At 36.7% G+C, this 20776-nt stretch overlaps 1 protein-coding gene across 1 annotated transcript; it reads right to left on the bottom strand.

The window, feature by feature from the left end:
• Nucleotides 1–26: 26 nt before the first annotated feature.
• LOC145237544 (gem-associated protein 5-like) lies at nucleotides 27–20753 on the bottom strand. The gene is made up of 26 exons (XM_080100448.1): nucleotides 20437–20753; nucleotides 20142–20336; nucleotides 19312–19520; nucleotides 16765–16895; nucleotides 16567–16682; nucleotides 16216–16358; nucleotides 15738–15930; nucleotides 15133–15257; nucleotides 14441–14506; nucleotides 14176–14364; nucleotides 13638–13774; nucleotides 13237–13343; nucleotides 12498–12593; nucleotides 12108–12232; nucleotides 11538–11724; nucleotides 11214–11342; nucleotides 10689–10794; nucleotides 10038–10269; nucleotides 9613–9746; nucleotides 7450–7538; nucleotides 6662–6831; nucleotides 4789–4924; nucleotides 4347–4626; nucleotides 4109–4227; nucleotides 1820–1983; nucleotides 27–905 (listed from the first exon to the last, which is right to left on the bottom strand). The coding sequence occupies exons 1-26, from the start codon at nucleotides 20576–20578 to the stop codon at nucleotides 615–617; spliced, it is 4011 nt and encodes a 1336-aa protein (XP_079956574.1). The 5' UTR covers nucleotides 20579–20753; the 3' UTR covers nucleotides 27–614.
• Between the last annotated feature and the right edge of the window lie 23 nt (nucleotides 20754–20776).

The raw sequence follows: 20776 nt of genomic DNA, 5'->3' as shown, positions 1-20776 counted from the left end.
TTGCCGCTGGTTTGCATTCCGTTGAGCTGATTTTGTTCGCTTTATTTCACTGTGTTCCAAATAAATGCTGTACAAAAGTTTTGCCCTCTACCTTCAAACAGCGCAGGTAGGAATGCGCCACAACCGAGCATAGAAGCCAAACCCACCCACAGCATAGAAGTAAATCAGACAGTAAACTTATTTAGTAAACTCAAAATTTTGAAGTTCTTCTGCAATGGAAATAAAAAGATTTTTCTCAAACTATAGTAGGCCAGGCCTATTAAAGGCTTTGTACCGAATCAGCCAGTCTCCCAAGCATTCCCATATGGCAAGGCACAGACAAGAAAAACGTAGCCTGTGGTGGGATTCGAACCCACGACAGGAGTTTATGGATAAGTATGCCGTGACCGCTGGTCTGCATCGACGCTTCAGGACTGATCCCATTATGAATACGTTTATTTTTCTCAAATAGTTCAAATCACAATGGAAGTTGTGATGTTGATCATGCTTGCAACATCAGATACTGACCAGGAACCAAGACAGTTAGTACAATGTTTCTTACAAGCCAGCATTTTGTATTTAACCCAAAGCAACGACATTCGCCTGCTCCGTTGGTCGCCATGACAACCACGCCGTCATCGCGATTCACTTTCACAAACCGTTATGACGTCACACACGTTGCTCGTGACGTCATTATCGCCGGATTGTGACGATTTTGAATTGACGAAGTTTGAGGCAGGAACTTTGAATATAGATTGCAAGACAGAAACTATCTCCGGCGAAAGGTCGCTTTCCACGCAAATGTCCCTGGCAAGCTGAATCTGTTGATCGTAATTTGTGACGTCAATCCCTACGTCATCAGTTTGTGACGTCATTTCACATTTCACACGAAGGGCGAGAAATGCGGAAGTAAGATGTAGGGTTATCTGGAACGAAAGATTCGGTTTATGGATTTTAATTTCGCATAGATGTGATAATTATCAACAAATAAATGTCTAAAAAAAACCAAAAGGTAAAAGTTTCTTTTGCTATGTAATCGAAAACTTTATAGATGTCAGCACACAATGACTTTAAATTTCAAGATAAAAACACGGTAATAATAGGTTTGTGTTTGGCGAAAATATTTTAACTCAAGTGTGCAAAACCGGACAAACACATGTGAACGAAAAGTCAAATTTGAAACACAGGTTGTAAATGTTCCGAAAACATCAACCGTGCAACAACAGGCGTAGAAACAAGGTAATTATGGGCTTCCGTATGTTTAAGCTGCGTGTATACGGTTTAACGGGATTAGAGAAAGTTTGTCAAACCCGAGTTCCAACCCCTGCAATCATTTTACCCAACCGCGTCATAAGGGGCCGATGATGCCCCCGCCCCCCAAAAAATCACACCTGTTCTTGAGACGTCATAATGATAAATGTGATTTCGAACAACAACAACTTAACTGTTGTTTTTTGGAAAATACATGAAAAAACAAAATAAATCCCGCGAAAAACAAGAGTTAAACGGTTCGAACTTGTTTTTGAAACCGAACTTTTGGATTGCATGAAATTAATGCCAAAAATTTTAATGTAGATCATTTGAAACAACATGAATAAAATAAGTGTAGAATCTAAAAAAAATACAAATCACATTGTCTGCAAAATATTAGAAGTTGAACGAAGTTCACGCTTTGTGAAAGTGATTTTGGAGTGTCATAAACCAGTTCCCTTATATCAACAACACAAGATTTAGTTGAAAACATCACTCAGAAAGGGGAATTTAAATTTGGCCTGATTCGGCCCGAAATTTTTGAGGCGGGTTAGGTTCACTACTGCTACAAACACATTCCTCAACTTACTTGGTAGATCATCTGTTTCTCTGTGAATTGTCTTGAAGCTGATGACATCACATGGAAGTTAGATTCGGCAAAATCTTTCATTTCAACAAACGCATGACGTAAATCTGACGCGCATACGTCAGTCGTCATCAGATGGAGATTGTTGAACGGGTGATGCGTGGGATCTGTGACGATAATATCGAGCAGCGGTGGAAAGTGTTGTAAATGTCAGCACTTTTTTCAGTGAAATTAAATTATGCTGCAGTATTCTTTTGTAGAGCTGTCCTTTTCGGTGTTGCTTGATCCAACAATCAGTAAACGTGGAAAGATCTCAAGTCAGCCACCGTTTGTATAAAATATGTCCATTTACTGAGTATTTGGTAACTCGTGATTATACTAGGGATGAGCCGAGCCGAGCCGAGCCAGAACCCGAGTACTCGGTACCGAGCATCGCTGTTTTTAACGCTCGGTGCTCGGCCGAGCAGTTGCACAAACTGGCCCGAGCAGCCAGTTTAAGAGTTTGGTGGCAGGTAATTATTAATATACTACATTAGGGTTGGGCATTTGACCGGTCAAATATAATCTGGTCAATTGACCGGTCAAATACTTGTCAAATCGGTCAAATATTGGTCAAATACTATTCCCATTATTAAATTGCAATTTTAGTTAAAAGTTGGAAGTTTAATCTTTTTCTAGACCATAAGTAATGGAAATGAAGGTTTCAACTCATGTAAATTTGTTTGTGAAATAGGAAATGTTCAGTTTATATTATATTACAGACTTTTCCAACTGCATTGCATGCTTCATTTCATCAATGTCCCCACCTGTGTGTCTGTAATTTTCATTCAGTAATCACATTTGTGAACTGGATTCTCATAATATTCTAGATACATCAGATTAAAGTCTAATTTTGACTGAGATTTAACTGCAAAACTCGCTTATCCTGCTTAAAGTCGTAATTTATGCTGTTAAGCTGTTGTCCATTCATGACAAAAAAGGAATATACAAAAGCTTGATATGTACGTACTTTATCCCAATAAGTACTGAACAGTAACTTATCCACAAAAATCTATTCTGGTCAATTATAAGCTAAATATATAGCTACAAACAATTTTTGGATCAACTATAGAAAAAAAGGACTGTAGAAAAAGGACTGTAGACCTACAAGTTTACACATATGCTTTATATTACTTAGATTTTTTATCTGTCAGTAAAAATGTGCAACATTTGCAAAATGCCCAAGTAAATAATAATGAACTAACTTCCCCTCATGGACCTGTCACACCCGATTTTTATTAAGATAGAACGGTGCTAGAAGTGATCCATGTTTTTTAATTGCATTGTAAACCTTGCAAAGTTTGCCATACGTAAATCAGATTTTAATTTCAAATGAAAATTATCTCTTAATTGTTTTGGGGTTTATTTCAAATGAACGAAACACATCTGCATCAGCTTAAAAAGCACTTATTGATACAAGAGTATGCCCTAAGATGTTCTATCTGAGGGTTATTAGAAATAAATTACCCTTTTCAACAACCAAAACGCCAGTCCAAGAAAATTTACTACATTTGATTTTTAAAATTAAAAATAGTATTTGACCGGTTAAATAAAGTGCTGTCAATTGACTGGTCAATTGACCGTATTTGACTGATCAATTGACCGACTTGCCAACCCTATACTACATACAGTTTGCTTGATTCAAGTTAATGGCGTTACGTTGTGATTTAATTGTATCTTTACTTTGGTTCCCTTTGATCACGGTGTATATGGTGCCAAGTCATTGCCGGATACTGTTCTTTTATAGCGTGGAAACGCTCGTTAGGGCGAAATCATTAAAATAGTTAGAGAAAAACAACAACATCACAAGTGTCATTTAGATTTGGTCGGCAACCACCTGTCCGCTACCCGGTACCGGTCCGCGAGGAGTTCGTTCCCGGGCCGTATAATATTTCAGATTAAATGCTATAAAAAAATATGTCCGTGTATCGCGAGGATGATAAACTAATTTAAGCGTTTTTATTGCTAAATATTTATAGTTTGTTGAAGACCGGTCCGCGATAAAATTTCACTTTCAAAAACGGTCCGCAGTGCAAAAAAGGTTGCCGACCCATGATTTAGAGGCACCATTGACTTGTGTTACTGTTAAAAGTTCAAATACAACTTCAACTTTAAGCTGAACTGATCAATTCTAAGAATGAGCGTTCCCACGTGTTGTGTTAATAAGCTGTTGCAAACCACAAGTCCGCAGCCGTCACCGATTTAAGATATATTAGCAGTCAAGTAATTGCTGTTTCTCAAACAACACTGTACCTGTATTGACGTTCGAAATCGGCGTTGGGTGGCTGAACAAGTTGTTGACGGATAAAATGTCGTCCGAAGTTTTATTTGAAAGATGTAGAATAATTGCTTCGTGAAGACGAATAGCGGCTCTATGACGAACATAGCAATTGCAACGAACAACATGTGATTGACAAAAAATATCAGTAAGACATTAAGAATGTATTTCTCTAAACTTCGCTACCAGCCTATATAGTTGCCATACTCTCACCTGTACATTAACAATTCGTTCCCAAACACTTGCGCGGCAGCGTCGCCTTGTGTCCACATTCCGGTTCGTAAACAAACACTAGACAGCGCTCTTCTGCCGTAATCCCGAGATTCGATGATTTTGTCAGCAGATTTCAACATGGCGGTAGCGGCAAATAATGACTGAAGCTCGTCTTTTCCCATCACAGATTTCATACTTGCCCGATGAGCGATACACTCCGCTGATCGGATATAATCACCGATCGAAGCAAAGCACTTTGCCGCCATCTCGTGGCTACCACCTTGTAAAATACAAAAAAACTGATTATGCTTTTCCTCAGTAAAATAAAGTTAATACAATCATATCAGTATTGCAGATTCTATACCAAAAGTTGCTTAACAATGAACTCATTACTATGACACAAAACCAAACCGGCAACAAAACTTATAAATTGTGGTTTTACCAATTTTCAGTTTTTGAGCCCAGATTCGTACAGTTTCAGTAAGCAGCGGATCGTCGCCTAGCAACCGTGCACGAGCCAATCCGACCGCTTCACGATAATGTTTGTTGTCGCGTAGCAACAAGACCGCTTCTTTGATCTACGTAGACAGCAAGAAACTGAGGTTTAATATAACAATGGAAATACTAGAAAAGTCAGCTAAAAATCGAATGCGAAATTTCAAACAAAGTCGGTTGCAACTAGAATAGTGGTTTTCCTATATATTGCCAGTTTATATATACTACATCATATTTAATGATGTATAACATATTCCATTTACTATATTTATAATGGATATATATTTGACACCTACATTTCATTGGGTCCCTATCTTTTTCCTGGCACTTAATTGTTTCTGCAAGCATAATCTAATGGGTCCCTACACATGTGCACATGCGATCAAATCTATTTACCTATTTACTATACACATTATTTGATCTACACATATGATTGTTTTTGCAAGCAAAAACGAATGGGTCCCCACACGCGCGCTTGTGCGGATTTATGGTAAACAAACATCCTGGTTATTTTTACATTCTTAAGAAAAAACTTAACCAACTTTAGCCTTATTCTTTTTGCATCATTATTGTCATATAATTACAAACAACAGTAAACAAGAACAGGATAAATACTTTCAATTGAATCTCATGCTTTGACCTTGATATTGTCGTTTAAGGTCAGTTTTTAAACACAATTTTCCACAACTGAAAATGTGCTTGATAACTTAATAAAACGACATAGCATAGCTGCGCAAAAACAGCTGATTTCTAATCACCAACACGACTGTATCGTAAAACGTCCGTCCAGACGTCAAGCTGAGCACTCCCGCTGCATTCACCCGCCTTAATTGTAAACAATTGAATAACTCCCTTGAGAGTTGAGAGTGTGAGACTTCTATTTGACTGACAGTGTACACATATTATGAGCTGTAAAAGTAACTATTTGGCCGATTAAGGCAAATTTTTAAATACGAAACGAATAACCTACTGTAAACAATTGTTTAACATTTCAGCACATTAGGGCTTGTATTTCTGGCCTAAAACTTATTATTTTGGGGTTCAAGGGGTAAAAATGGGTGGATCCAATAAAAAGTTACAAAATTCTTTAGAATAGCTTACATTGCACCAACCAACAAAGCATGAAACCCTCAGATTATTTACTTGGGTCAGTACAGCCGTTTTTTATCTTTTTTGTTTTGGGGGCCTGTGGGTGAATCGCTGGGTCGTTTAGGGTCAAACTTCAGGAGGATCAAATTCGGAACAATAACTAACATCTGTGCAAATTTGAATAAATTTAAAGCACTCTTTTTTGACCAAACGCATTTAATAAACCAGCGTTAGACAGAAACGAATATTTTGGGGTTTAAGTGGTGAAATGGGTAAACCTTTTTTTAAGGTACAACATTCTTTGAAATACCTTGCATCAAACAACAAAGCATATAACTCCTAAATAAAGTACTTTAGCCAGTATAGCCGTTTTAAAAATTTCACGTTTTGGGGGGCTGTGGGTGAACCAATGGATCAAACGGGGTCAAAATTTACATGGACCATCTTTAGACCAATATCTGTAATGTGTGTAAATTTGAAAAAGTTTGCACCATTCTTTCTTGACCAAAACGTGGGAACAAATCTGCGTTAGAAAAAAAAGAAAAAAAAATATGGACAAAAACAATATGCGTCCCCTTCAGGGAAGGGGACCCATAATTATAGCTATAAAAACATGAACATTTTGTTTGCGGAACAGAAAAACACGGTGACTAATCTATATCTCATATATGTCGAGCGCCGTAACCACAATACTCTGTACCATTAAACCATGCCCTCATACGTCACACTACCTTGTTGCAAGCGACGAGGTATTGGGAGGCGTGTAGGAACATTCCGTCTCGTATCAGTTGGTCGGCAAAGGCACCGGCCGCATGCAGCCATACGTCATAACCTGCCAGGGGTGCGAGCGCCACCAGCTGGTCAGTCAAGTCGTTCCGCTCGATCGCCTCTTCAACTGCGCCTATACAACACTCTTGCTGTCAATCATGATTAAAAAAATGACTCCACGTTTCGGGAACCAGTTTAAAATCGTGTTAATTTACTTACTTTGTCCAAACTGTAACGACTCCGCCCCTGATACATACTTTAACAATGATTTGCAGAATCATAGTACGCCAGGGCCAATAAAGGCGTTATACCACATTAGCCGGTTACCAAGATTTCTGTATGGCAAGGCGTAGGCTAATCTATCCTGTGGTGGGATTCGAACCAACGACAAGAGTCTTTCCGGGCCTCGCGCTCTACCAACTTAGCTACACAGGCTCAGTGGTGAACCCGTCTAAAGTCGAATCACAGGCACTGTTGTCTGCTTACGTATGCTGCACATGTCAGCCGGTTACGCCTTCGTACCCCAGCTAGCTGGTTACGTACGTGGTTAACGCCTTCAATGGGCCTGGTGTACTGTGATTTGCCGTGATCGCTGATCTGCATAGACGCTTTAGGGGTGATCCCAGTTATGAAATTATGTTCTTCTTACTTTACAGAATGTGTTAACTTTTGGGCGTAACCAGCCACCCAGTATGAAACCCACACAGATAAATTATCTGTCAACAAACAGCTGAACCACACAGCAACATACCGACGATGTCACCTCTCCACGACTTGAGGGTATAAGATCCATCAAAATTCTCGGATTCAAGGAGTTTTTTCTCCTCCTGGTGGAACATTCTGTGTATGGGAAATATACAGATCAGCAACAAACACTTGATGCGGGCAAAGTTGCGTTTAACGTTGGAATTTATTTCTTTGCTACATCTTTACACAAGTATGGGGATTTGTACACAAGAAGAAAAACGAAATGCTTAATTACTTTTACATTAATCTAAGGTTCTTAGCTGTTAATACATATAGTCACATGTTGTTCAAGGTATTAAAACAAATATACCAAACATGGGCGGATCTAGACGGGGGTGTTTGGTGTTTTGACACCCCCCTCAGAAAATTGGTGAAGTTTGCCGAACCCCTATTTTAAAAAAGTTGTGCGTAAATTAAATAGGCCAAACGTTCCGTTTACCGCTGCATGATTACAGGAAGTCGTTATCTCAAAGCCGTGCGTCTTTATCGTTTTGTATTGGGTGTGACGTAACAAGTTTATTGTGACGTGACAAGGTTTAAAATGAAGAGTTTATTGCGCTGACAATAGAAAAGTAATTATCCGCCAAGGACGCTGAAGTAAAAAGTGCTGACTGCACTAACTGTAATGTATTAAGCTGTTTTCGCATTTAAACAATGTTAAATCCAACTAAACCGTTTAAAACGTTCAATGTTAAAATGTTTATGACCTACCAAACACGTAATTGTTTGTCACAAATATTCGATCGGTGTAAATCGAACCATGGTACATGTAATTGGTAACTTGTTAATGCTTGGCATTATTTATGCCTTGCATAATAACCAATTTTATTGCATTCGTAACGGTGCGCAACTTAAAAGGTGAGCCATCGTTTCAAAAAGGCGTTCAGCCCTTCAAAGGTTTTCTTTAAGCAACTAATGTATTTTAACAGTCACGTTTATCTTGCATTAGCAGTTTTGCTGAGTAAGCTAGATAGTAGAGCCAAGAGCCATAATTGGAAATTTTAACAATTTCGCTAAAATCAAATGTTGTTTTTCTTTTTTTTTTGTCTAATGGATAACAGGTAATAAGAAATGCCACTCGCCTTTGCGGCATGCTAAAGTTACAAGTTGGGTTGGGGTCTTGTACTTTCTGGTTTGAACCTGCTTGCAATTATGGACAAAGCACTCTGCTGCTTAAAGCGTCGTTTTGAACTAGAAAACGAAATTAGCAACGAAACAATTAACTACTTGTCATTTGACGTTAAATTAAGTATTTAGCTTTGGCGTAAGGCGTATTGTGGTATAAACGCGTTGATTTTTTAGCACGCATCAGAACAGAGCGATTTCAAAGGTGCATGGGGTAATAATACTCAGGTCTCAAAACGTGGAGACGATTAAACAGCAAATTTAGGTTTTAGTAGAAAAAAGTTCCCCATTTTGCGGCTCGCCGAGAATATATTTTGGTAAACATTTTGTGTTGTGTTAGAGTTAAAGCAATGTCGTTTAAACTTCTTAATTAAAGAGACGCAAATGATCAGGGCGGTAACTATTGGTTATGTTTATGAATTTATAAACAGTGCAACATCACAAGCTTTGTGCGTGCATGTTAGTAAAACAGTTTTTTCCAACCCCAAATCTCTGTTATGCATTATGCACAGCGTAGTTACAAAAGTGATACCTTGCGACCGCACTTTTTTTGGGTGAGTGAGTGAGTGACGTCGAAGTTATGACGTTTTTTAGAAAGGGGAACACCCAAATCGTATCATACAACGTCAGTATCGCATCAGGGAATTTCCCAAAAAATTTTTGGACACCCCCCTTAATTTTTTTTAAAATCCGCCCCTGATACCAAAATATAACAGTTTTGAAAGTCTTAATACAGGAAACATGTCTGGTACTGCATGAAGGAAGACGATATGCTTTATTACTCTTACATTAATCTAAAGTCTAAACTGTTCGCATGTGGTACAAGGTATTAAACAAACAAAAGCATAACAGTCTTTGAAGCCTAACTACAATATGGGAAACATGTCTTGCACTATTTTAACATAGTCAGTTTTTTTCACATCATATTACCCATAGTAAGTGATTTTAGGCAAATTTGTTTTATCCATCTCTTACAGTTAGCTTTATTAGCATTCAACCTCTAAAGCTAAAAAGCAGACCACCCTGTGGTAAACCCTCTCACCTATAAGCGGCCGATCTGCTCCCATACATTCCTAAGTTTGTCCGTTCATCCACAATTGATGCTGAAACTTGGTTTGTCTGCAACCTTATTATGTCGACACAATCCAGCTGCTGATGCTCTTTGCTGCGGTTATCCTGTGAAGTTTGTGGGTTAAATCTTTTTTAAAGGAAGGAAAGTTTTAACTCATCTTAAGCCCAGCCAAGACAGCGAGCACCTCAGGTCGTAATATATATATTGATTCGTGTTGAATATTAAGCATACGCCGAACTCGTATATGGATTGCGAACATTTCATAGGATTGAAACAAAAAATGCTTTAAGCTTTTTAATTTCGCCCGCCTTAATAAAGATGCACTATTTAAGTCTCAACAACATTGTTCTAAAAAATTTTCCCCACTGTCCTGTGGCTGTTATTCGAACTCTCACCATGGCAACCGTGATTGGAAACAAATTCTTCACTCGCCGCCTTCTCGTCACGTGACCCGAATCTCCCGCGACGTCGTTGGTCACGTGACTGGCGGCGATCTCACGTGACTTCGAAAGTTCGTCGAGTGCCGCGCGAATTTGGGGCGACGGTGCGGGGATTTCCCCTTCCCCCTCGTTGTTAGGGGTGAAAGGCGGGGCATCGGGGTCAAGGGGGTGATTCACATCATCTATCCTAGGTTGAAAGTGTTTTGAATTGAGTGTGCTGTCGCAATGCCACCAAAATTTCAGTCTGGTAGTTACATCCACTATAAACCAAAAATACAAGTCAGTGGTTCCCAATCAATTTTGTAATTTGTAGGGGGAATTTGTGTCACAATATTAATATCTTGCTGGTTGTCTGTGCTATTTGTTATTGCTGCATTTGCCATATATGAGCTGAAAGTGGAATATTAGAGGCTATAGCGCTTATAATCGAGAGTTTAATTTTTGTTCTAAGAATTAGATTAAAATATTAATGTAAACAATACTTTAGCAAACTTAATTTGTAGGGGGAGAATAGATTTGAATATCGACTAAAAGGGTGCACAGGACAAAAAAGGTTGGGAACCACTGCATTAAGTAGTTACAAGTGTTGAATAATATATTTCCTACTTTTGACTTTTGTCCAAATCCATTTCTGCCAACAATTCTGCTTTTTTCTTCTCAAGCAGAAAATCAAGTTCACAGTCGACACTTTCTCCATTTGTTTGTTGGGATCCTGTAAATGAGTTATTATGTTAATGGTGGACCAGTTATACTAATAATCACAAAGTTATGATATGTGCCACAGTTACACACTTCATTTACTTGTTTTGGTTGACCGTGTGTTAACAGATAGCTTAACTGGAGTGAAAAGATGTAGTGACATTTTAAAAATATAGGTCTATCTATCTATGCATCATTTGCCAATTTACAGATTTTTTTCAAAACCCTTTTCGGACGATTCTGAAAAGCAGGAAACAATAATAAGCCAAACTTTGATTTTCGGTTTTAATTTGCAACAACTATTTTAATGATAACCATAATAGCAAATACAACTAACATTAAACTGTAGAAAATCATCTTTTGGCACAAAAAGAAGCTGAAAACAATAAACAAACATCTGCACACTTTAAGGAAAATTTGAAACTCCTTTACCATTGACTTGTGTGTTGGGAGTTTGAAGTGGAGATGTAATATTAGGTTTGTTAGGTTGAATCTTTTTCTTTTTGTTCTTTCTTTTCCACTGACCACTTTGTTTCTGAGTGAATCCAACATGCTGGAGTTCTGGTGGCCACAAAAAAGTTACTTAAGATTCAGTATCAAATGAAAAAGCAAAGAAAGGTAACGAACCCAGGCAGAATATGGAAAAAACTGTATATTCAGTCAAAAGCATACTACAGAATTTTATTCAACTGAATTAACTTTTTAACTATTTTTAACCGACAAAGCTTATGCAAACATAAAAACTATGATACCTACCAGTAGGTGGAGCTGTATGCTCTTGTTTTGCATGATTCCAAACATGTACGGAATAATCATCGGCCCCAGAATAAATCAGGCCACTACTTTCACCATCATCTGCAACAGAGCTCCAATGCACACAAAGAATGCGACCTTCATGACCTCGATAGTTGGATAGAGGTCGCTCAGTCATTAAATCCCAAACCTTTGAGCAAAACAAGTCCAATAAAGGTTAAATGGAAACAAATCATCCACAAATGTTCAAGAGTCATTTTACTTGATGCAGCAAGTTGTTTGCGAAAGAACTGAATTGTGACATGCTCTTGTTAATAATGCAATGTTCATTAGAGAAAAATGCATACTAAATCACTTTATTTTATACCTATAAAATATTTATTTTAAACCAACATGAAAAACACACAGATTTCATTAGATGAAACTCACTATACCCCGATATTAGAAAGCCAAAATCTATTTAAACCCTGAAATATAATAAACTAAGATGACATTCAAACTGGGATCCTTCAAATGGACCTGTACCACAATTTCTGAAAACATTAAATTTTTGATCGGGAATAATTTTTCCACCTGAACAGTTCCATCATACGAAGCTGAAACAAGCTGGTTGGAATTTCTTTTGTTCCATGAAATGCTCGTTATTCTTCCCAAGTGGCCAGAAAGACTCCGAAATGCCTCAGTAATAACAGGAACATCTGCATTTGGAACAAGATTCAGTTTATATTCAATAAATTGTTTAAAATTAAACCAAAATATTTTGCAAATGCTCTAATACTCAAATAAGTGAAAAAATGACTCACTATCTTAATGTAAACAGTTCAGTATTTGGAAATCTTTTTTTTTTAATATCAGGTAAATAGAAAACAAAGAGGCTGTACAAAATACTTGACTATGTGAAATATTTTTCCTGTGAATATTTAAACTAAAAATTTCACAACACAAAATCATGTCACCATTGACCTTCATGTTGTTGTTGTTTCCAATCTTCAATCACCGAAGTGAGATCGCTGACACAAATTGTGGATGAATTGGAACCTGATGCAAGCAGTGATTTGTCTGAAGAAAAAGGATAGTTATGAAACATATTGAATACAGCTGTTAAGATAAAAGAGAAAAAAATATTTTTTGCTCAGTTTTTGTAAATGCAAGTATTGTTCTGGCAAAGTTTTTGGTATTGTTTTGAAATCTATTCAATTGATCAAATCAGAAAAGGCACTACAGGCAACAGAAAAAGAAATGTTTTGCTCAGTTTTTGTAAATGCACCATAGTATTGTTCTCACAAAGTTTTTAAGTGTTGTAAAAAGATGACTTTAAACCAGGGCTCAGCTACGTGTAGCTCATGGGCGTTATCCAGTCCGCCAGACACAAAATAGTCCTCTAAAAGTTCCTACTATAAAAAAATGCCGTTTAATGATGAAAAAACTATCCTTTGGTGCTTTGAACAAATGTTTTCAAATTTTCACATCCCAAACAATTCCACATTCATCAACACAATTGCCCTACGTTTCATAAATATTGCATAAGGGCGGTTTCTTTAGGTAAAGCCAGTTTTGAATCTAAACTGTAAACACATGAGTGAAAAGGAAAGTAGAAAGTAATTAATGCATTCTCCAATAATATAAGTGCAAGTAAGTGCCAAAGCATTCAGAAAAGTAGGCATTTTTTCTAATTTAGTTTATCAAGCAAAATTATGCTTACCTCCGATATTTGTGCAAGGCGACCATGACAAACAGTTTATGATCTTGCTGTGAACTTTTACAGTTGTTATGATTTCCATGTGTGGAGATGTAAAGATGTCAAAAGTTCTGGCAAAAATGTTGACAATAATTCAAGTACAAAAATTAGTTTTATAGGTCCCATTCAAATACATTATTCTTGCAACATGTTTAATTCATAAACATTATTTAATTTCAACCAAGCACAGTTTTCAATAGTATCTGTTTTTGTGTTTTTTTCCTTTTTTAAATAGAGGGCATCCATTACCGGAAAACACTTGATTCAGTACATTAAGAATAGATTTGTTTATTATTTTGCCAAATTTGGCAAGATTTTGCAAAAAATAGAAAACATACAGTCTTGAATGACAGAAAATAACAAACCCATTATCATTTCCGACAGCTACCACACTCATATCATCTTTCCACTGGATGTCGCTGTGCTTCGGCTGAGTAAAGTTGAAACCGCTGTTGGTTTCATTAATAAGTCTGTTGACATTCAGCGCATCAGCAGAAAGATCCTAAAATAAAACTTTGTCATAAACACATAATATTTACTGAAGGTAAAACTACAAATCAACATGAGCTGAAATGCTATGAATATATAGGCTAGTTTTTGCCACAGGTACAGACCAACAGCAAATACTTATTCTTTATGACTAAAGTGTTTCCAACATTCCATACATAATTTGTTTGTAACATATATACTAATTATTGCATAAAGGCCATAAATAAGTTTTTACTATGTCATGTTTGCTAGAATACAACCACAATCTTTAGTTTTAAATGCTTTGTACAATGTATAAACTTGATCCAAGCATTTATAAAACAAAATCAATTATAAAACACTGAATTTCACAACAATATGGAAAACAAAATCAATTATAAAACACTGAATTTCACAACAATATGGAAAACATACCAAAGGTTGGTGCATGAGAATTGTGCCCTCTCCACCACAAGTAAACAAACAAAACTCATCGGCAGATTGCGTTTCGGGTCGGTCTTTGCTGTAACACTTCGGTCCCCATGACATCCCATATACTGCCCTCATGTGGTAGGACTCAGATATGACAGGAGGACGTTGGGTCAAAACATCGTACAAGCCAACCTGGGTTAAGTTTTACAAGAGAATGGTTGAATTTCTCTTGGATGTTTATGGCCTGGCAATTTAAATAATTTTCTACCTTTCCATCTTCTGTTCCAAATCCAAGAAGACCTTCCTTCATTGGATGCCAGCTTAGAGACATCACCTGAACACACCATATATGGTCAAGCCTATATTTAAACTGGGTAGGCTAGCCAGAACCATCCATTTAAGGATGTGCCAAAACTGTAAATGTTCTGTTTGGTCGAGCACAGAGAAACTGACGTGAATGCTCAGTGCTCGGCCGAGCACATTCAATGCATTATGTCATGACAAACATTCTTAATTCCACACTAGTTTTATAGCTTTCCAAAGTCCCTGATGTCACCAGCGGTGTGTTAGACCCCAGAAATATGTGTTATCCCTACATCTGACACATTTATTAAAACAGTGATTTAATTTCATGGATATTGGAGTTTTGTATGTTTGCAAGGCTTAAACATGCAAATTTAATGCTCGGGTCAGTTTGTGCAACTGTTCGGCTGAGCAAGGAGCATCAAAGACAGTGATGCTCGGTACCAAGTAGCCACAAATAAGTTTAGCAATGTCTTAAAATTGTTTACATACTGCAACACATAAATGCAACATTCACAACGGTTGGCACTTTTTACTTGACACATTTTAAAACACACGGCACTAAGTATCCACGTTTGAGTCCAGCACTTGTTCAGTCAACATAACATTGTAAAATATTTTTAATGCACATTTAGTTAGTTTTATGATAACTGCTACCTTTTCTTTGACTCCTTGCCACAAAACCATGACGTCAAATTGATTTCTGGGGTTTTTCGTCTTCCAAACTCGAATCACTCCATCACCGACCCCGAGTGCAATTAAACTGGGGTCCACCGGTGAGGCTTAAAAATATGAAAGAAACTGGAGACAATGCAAGCGATCAAAGAATGGGAAATATAAAGACTGAAATACCAAAGCAGTACTTAGTTATGTTAGCCTAACAAGCTGTGAACATGACTTTTCAATAAATAAGCTGTTGCTGCCAGGCATATGTTCAAATAGCTAATGCTCTTCCAGAAGTTTTATCATAAACAACAAACATTTCGACACCCATTCGAGTAGCCTTCTCAGGGTTATGGCATGTTATGAAACACCAAGATTTTAAAAAGCGACAAAGGCATCAAAACACACAAAAAAGAGCAATAACATGTCTTCTTAATCTTTTTACCCTACCCCTATTACACCTGATTATGTAATGGGGAGAATGTAGCCCCCCAAACACAATGTTATGTATTGTACGACTAATGTGCATGCCACCGATCCAAATTTACAAAAAGTCGTGAAGCTCCCACATAAGTTGATCAGCCTGGTTTTAAACTAACCTGAAATAACATACACAAATCCTCCTAGAGTAGGTAAGGACCAAACAGGAGGGGAGTTTAGAGAATCAAGCGACCAAAACTTGACTGTTCTGTCCATCGATGTTGTGACTAAGTGTTGTGAACCCATTGCACCTTCACACATGTTGAATACAACTCTCTGGTGGCCGGAATCAGGATTGTCACTTGATAACACCTGTAGAAAATGTTGATTTGTTAGACATTCTACATGGCATGAACTTAATAGCAAGTAAATAAGTTGGTTTTCAAAATTTTCCAGCACAACGATATTACAAAAATGGGTCATGTGTAAGGCCCAGCAAAAACCGGAAAACTTTATGATTTACTCATAATTAAAAACAACAAAATATAACAAATGACTTTAAACAAACGCTGATGAGTTTATAGCACAAAAATGTGGGATCAGTGTTGTACTTTGATATTACCACAAATGAAAACTTTGCAAGAACAAGATGTTTACTTGATACATTTCCTTGTCGTGTTTTGAAACATCCCATGAAATAACATCACCATTAAATGATGCTGAAAAGAACTGAGATATTGAGTTTTCTGACCAGAGAAGCGTCACATAAAGTCGTGTTGTCTCATCATTCACTCTTTTGCCTAAAATTGAATAAACAATGATGGTGTGAAATATTGTAGCCGGTTGAGATTTTTTTTACTTTACAGTCATTGGACAAAACTATCTAACATGAGTAACTCTGTGTTGGTAACAGCAACATAAATAAAAGTCCAGAAACAAAAAAGGAATTGCTGTTATTTTTTAGGTAAAAATTTTTATGACGAATAATAGAATTATATCTGTTTTTACCCTTTGAAGGCCTTGATGGAAGTTTAAGTAATTTTACACATTTTCCTTTAGACAAAGTCCAAAGTCTGATTGTTCTGTCCTTGCTGCCTGTTGCAATGATGCCCTCCAGTGGTGACCTTCAAAGACAATATTTTAGGTCAAACAAAATAAAACATTTAGAGACACGATCCTGCTATGACTATTTTTTTGCAAGAATACTTTTCAGTATGATGGGCAGTGGTGTCTTCAGTAGAATTTCCATTTTCAGGAAAGAAAATGTCTTCATTGCAATGTGGGGACCATATTATTGAGTGAATTTCGTTATTATGTCCCCTGAGTTTGCGTAACACCTGTGAAATACAAATAATGTTAAAAATACAACAACTATATAATCAATCAAGTAAATAATTTGGTTTACACTTAGGAATATTCAAATCAATGTATTCAGTCAAATGGAATTGCATAAAAAGGTTACTTACAGGGGCGGCTCGTGCGAGGGGGCTGCGGAGCTGCAGCACCCCCTAGATATTCCATTATATTCTTTTTTTATTATTTTTTAGCAATATATAATCACTAATTATTAGAAAATTATTAATTTTTATTAATAATTATTAATTTATTAATGATTAATTAGAAAAAAATCCACCTTGATCGGCATTTTTTTCCTTTTTAAATTTTTTTTATTGAATTAATATGTTTTCTATGGTGGAGCTGCAGCTCCAGTTTCGTGACGTTTCATGACGTTTTGCAGTTGTGCGCATGCGCACTTGGAAAAGCTACATGCCGGGCGAAATAGGCGACAGGGGGCTGTGGCTGCCGCAGCCCCTCCTGTGACGTAGCGCTAGTTGTGTTGTCTGCTTCGCGTCAGTGAACTCTGAAGCCAAACCCGTGTTCTTAAGTTCGGTAGTGAGAACAGTTAGATAATTATTTTGCAATGTTATAATTCATTTGTTTGAAGGTTAGTGGTAACTTTTAAGATGACTGTAAGTGGGTTTCAGTTGTTGCAGTTATCATTGAATTAAATAAGTGTATCTAACACCTTGAAAAAGAAAAAAAGGTCATCTAACACCTTGAAAAGTCACGATTAACATTTATTATAAATAACTGAATTAAAAACTTTTAAGAAAATATGGTATAAAACATCTGTTACTCCAATGTCATGCAGGAATAAGCAACAACAAGAAATACTCAGTTTTAGTTCTTAATGCTATCAAAGAAAAAATAAATTTGTGACTGTGAAGTTAAATGCCTCACTGAAATTCAGGCAATATCAAATGCAGAACAAACAATTGCGGAAGCAACAGGATTTTTGAAATACCTGAGTGAAGACAATTTGAAGTTTTGTTTTCTTAATACACCATGTGGACAGTATTTGCAACCAAGTGCAATCATGTGTATTAACTAATGGACATGTGCTGTTTGTCTAAACAGTAGCTGCTAAATTGCTTCACAGGAAGTGTTTCTTAAGAATGAACATTCTACAGACAAGATAGGAGTGACCACCAAGCACATCCTATTGTTGACAAAGAAAAGCTAGTTACTGAAATGAAAATGTTTCTGTAGATCTGATGTTCATGATTACTTTAAAAATAATCTAGATGATGTTTTAACAAGTGAAATTACTAGGATGAAAAATCCTGTTTGCTGTTTTCATGAGTCCTGCAAAGGCAAAACAGTTCTTTTTACCTCTGAAAAGGATGCAAACCTTTTTTAGGAACACCATTATTTTCAAAAGACTTGCAGTGATAGCACTAAATAGAAAAACAGTTTCTCAGTTGTCATTTGGAATCAAGGAAGAAGCTATCAATTATTTTGCCCAAACTATAACTTTATGATTCATTTTGGTTGTAAAAAGGAAGCACAAGGTTTAATAATATGGTTTAAATTTAAGTGGGAGTGTTGTAAATTTTAAAGCTTGAAGGAGTTTTCCCTTTAAAAAAAATTACAAGCTATTTGCCAGCAAATAAAGCAGCAAGTATAGCAGTTAAGAATCTGAAAGACAAATAATAGTCTGTACACAAAAATTCATAGAAAAGATGTTAAAATAAACAAGTTCTGACACAAATGTAAAGTGGTTGTTAAATTTGTCAGTTATGATACCAATAAACAGCTGTATGGCTAGTTTTTTTTGTGTGTGACAACAACCTGTGAAGTGTCATAGAATATGTTAAACGCTGACTGTGACCATAAGTTACTTAAATGAAACAGGACCATTTTTTAAATGTTGTCTAACTGAAATACTTTTTTTTCTATATTCTTGTCGTGTTTTACCGTATTTACAACCGCTTCGTTTTGAGTCCGTGTCACGTGTGTTTTTGTTCCACATTATTACTGCATGTTATTGAGTTTGGCCCGTCGCTGTGCAAGTAAACAAAATACACAAATGATATCGTCTGCTGTTTGCACTCGTGTACATTACTGCGTAACAAAAATTACGTCACAATGGAGTTGCTAATTAAGATTTGTATTACTTGTTTTTCTACACAAAACAATGGCTAGAAAACTAGAAATGTAACTTTTCTATATATTGCTAACTTATATTTGTTCAACAAAGGCTAAAACTTGGAGCAGCACCCCCACAATTTTTAGGCACGAGCCGCCACTGGTTACTTATGATAAAATTCTCAGATTCAACCATTAACTATGGATCTTTTGCTCCTGCTTAATTTTAGAAAAGTATATTGGATGCATAAATCTCATCACGTGCCACACAAGAAAGTTAAACACAAATAAGAAGGGCAAAATAAAGTTAATTTTATGACTCACACTTCCTCGGCTGGTTATATCAAACACAGATGCTGCACCGGATTTGTAAGCCACTGCAACCAAGTTCCAATGGTTAGGAGAACATGTAACACATGCTAGTTGAGTCTGGCTGCTGCCTTCAGGAAGAAATTTACTTGTGGAATCTTTCTCAATGTTCCAGACGACGAGAAAACCTTTCTCATCCCCAGAAACAATTAGATGTTTGTTTGCTGAAGACAAAAACAAGAAAAATAAAACATGTGACAAAAAAGTTAGTTACAGTATGTGATGTCTAGCAGTTAACAAACCCACAAAGTATTGACTGTAAAAAAATGAAACAAAATGCATGTCTGACATTTTACGTGTTTAAACGATTGTATTATGAAACGGGCTACTCATAAATACGCAATCTACGCAATCTACTGATAAAACTAATGATGATATTGATGGTTAGGGCTATTAGGGTCTGGGTGAGGATTTGTGTACAAATAACTTTGTAGTTGAATCTCAGATACCTTTTGGGTCTAATTTTCTTACAAGTGTTAACATGCGGTACCATACAGTGTTTAGTACCACTCTCAACACACATGTGAATATTAAGCCTAAACTGGGCATCTAAAACTAAATTATAGTGTTATTTTTATTATAAACCCTCACCCAGACCCAAAAAGCCCTAACCATCAACATTTTTAAAAGTTGCATATATATGTTTTATAAGTAGATTGCGTATCGATTGGATAGTTTGCGTAGATTGCGTATTTTAGAGGAGTCCTTAAAAAAACAGTTTCAAGAACAGAGCTGAAGAGGAATAGAACAATGTTTGATGAAAATCATTTAGAACTTGCACATGCCTGGAGACCAATGTACAGCTACAGGTTTGTTCGATCCGTGATATTTGTGTTCCTTCACCACAGTTTTGGTGTTAACATTCCAAAGTTTGATTGCACCGTCATCACCAGCAGAGGTGAGAAACACAAATCCATCATCAGAAGGTGTTTGGGAAAATGAACAAGATGTTACTCGGTCTTCGTGACCACATAGAATACCTGCAAAGTGATTAAAATATATATTTCACAACTACAAACATACAAAAAAGTAACATGTCAAAACTAAACAAAATTTGGTAATTCATCCATTATGTCTTACCATAATGTTTCGGTTCCAATTTGCGCAGATCAAACACATAAACAAGGTTTCGTGAAGCGAATGCGAAAAATCCATCAGGATTTGAGTCACAGCCTCTGGTCTGATACCACACTGGAGACGAAGAAAGTACCAATTCCGCCATCACTAATGATCGTTACAAAACATTCTGCTTTTGAAATGATCGGTCGTAACCGAGTAAAAGAAATCTTTCGCAAAAACGTCGTTATCGCGTTTTTGTAAATTATATTTTGCCAGACTTCTTCAATGCACGCGTCCGGCTTGTTGGTGCTTTCCCTGTTTTATTACGGAAGGCAAGTTTGAGGATTCAATAAAGTTGTAG

Source organism: Phallusia mammillata, chromosome 7 (assembly GCF_965637545.1).
Source record: "Phallusia mammillata chromosome 7, kaPhaMamm4.hap1.1, whole genome shotgun sequence".
Classification (NCBI taxonomy): Eukaryota; Metazoa; Chordata; class Ascidiacea; order Phlebobranchia; family Ascidiidae; genus Phallusia; species Phallusia mammillata.
Note: the sequence above shows the minus strand (reverse complement) of the source record. Positions and strands in the feature narration are given on the sequence as shown.

Bases quoted from the DNA above. Each gene is read 5' to 3' on its own strand.
- LOC145237544 (XM_080100448.1), bottom strand. From the start codon at position 20,578: ATGGCGGAATTGGTACTTTCTTCGTCTCCAGTGTGGTATCAGACCAGA. The intron at 14,365-14,440 runs GTAGAAAATTAT...AACTTAACCCAG, and splicing joins TTGGAACAGAAGATGGAAAG to GTTGGCTTGTACGATGTTTT. The intron at 13,344-13,637 runs GTTTGTTATTTT...CATTTTTGCCAG, and splicing joins GCTGTCGGAAATGATAATGG to AACTTTTGACATCTTTACAT.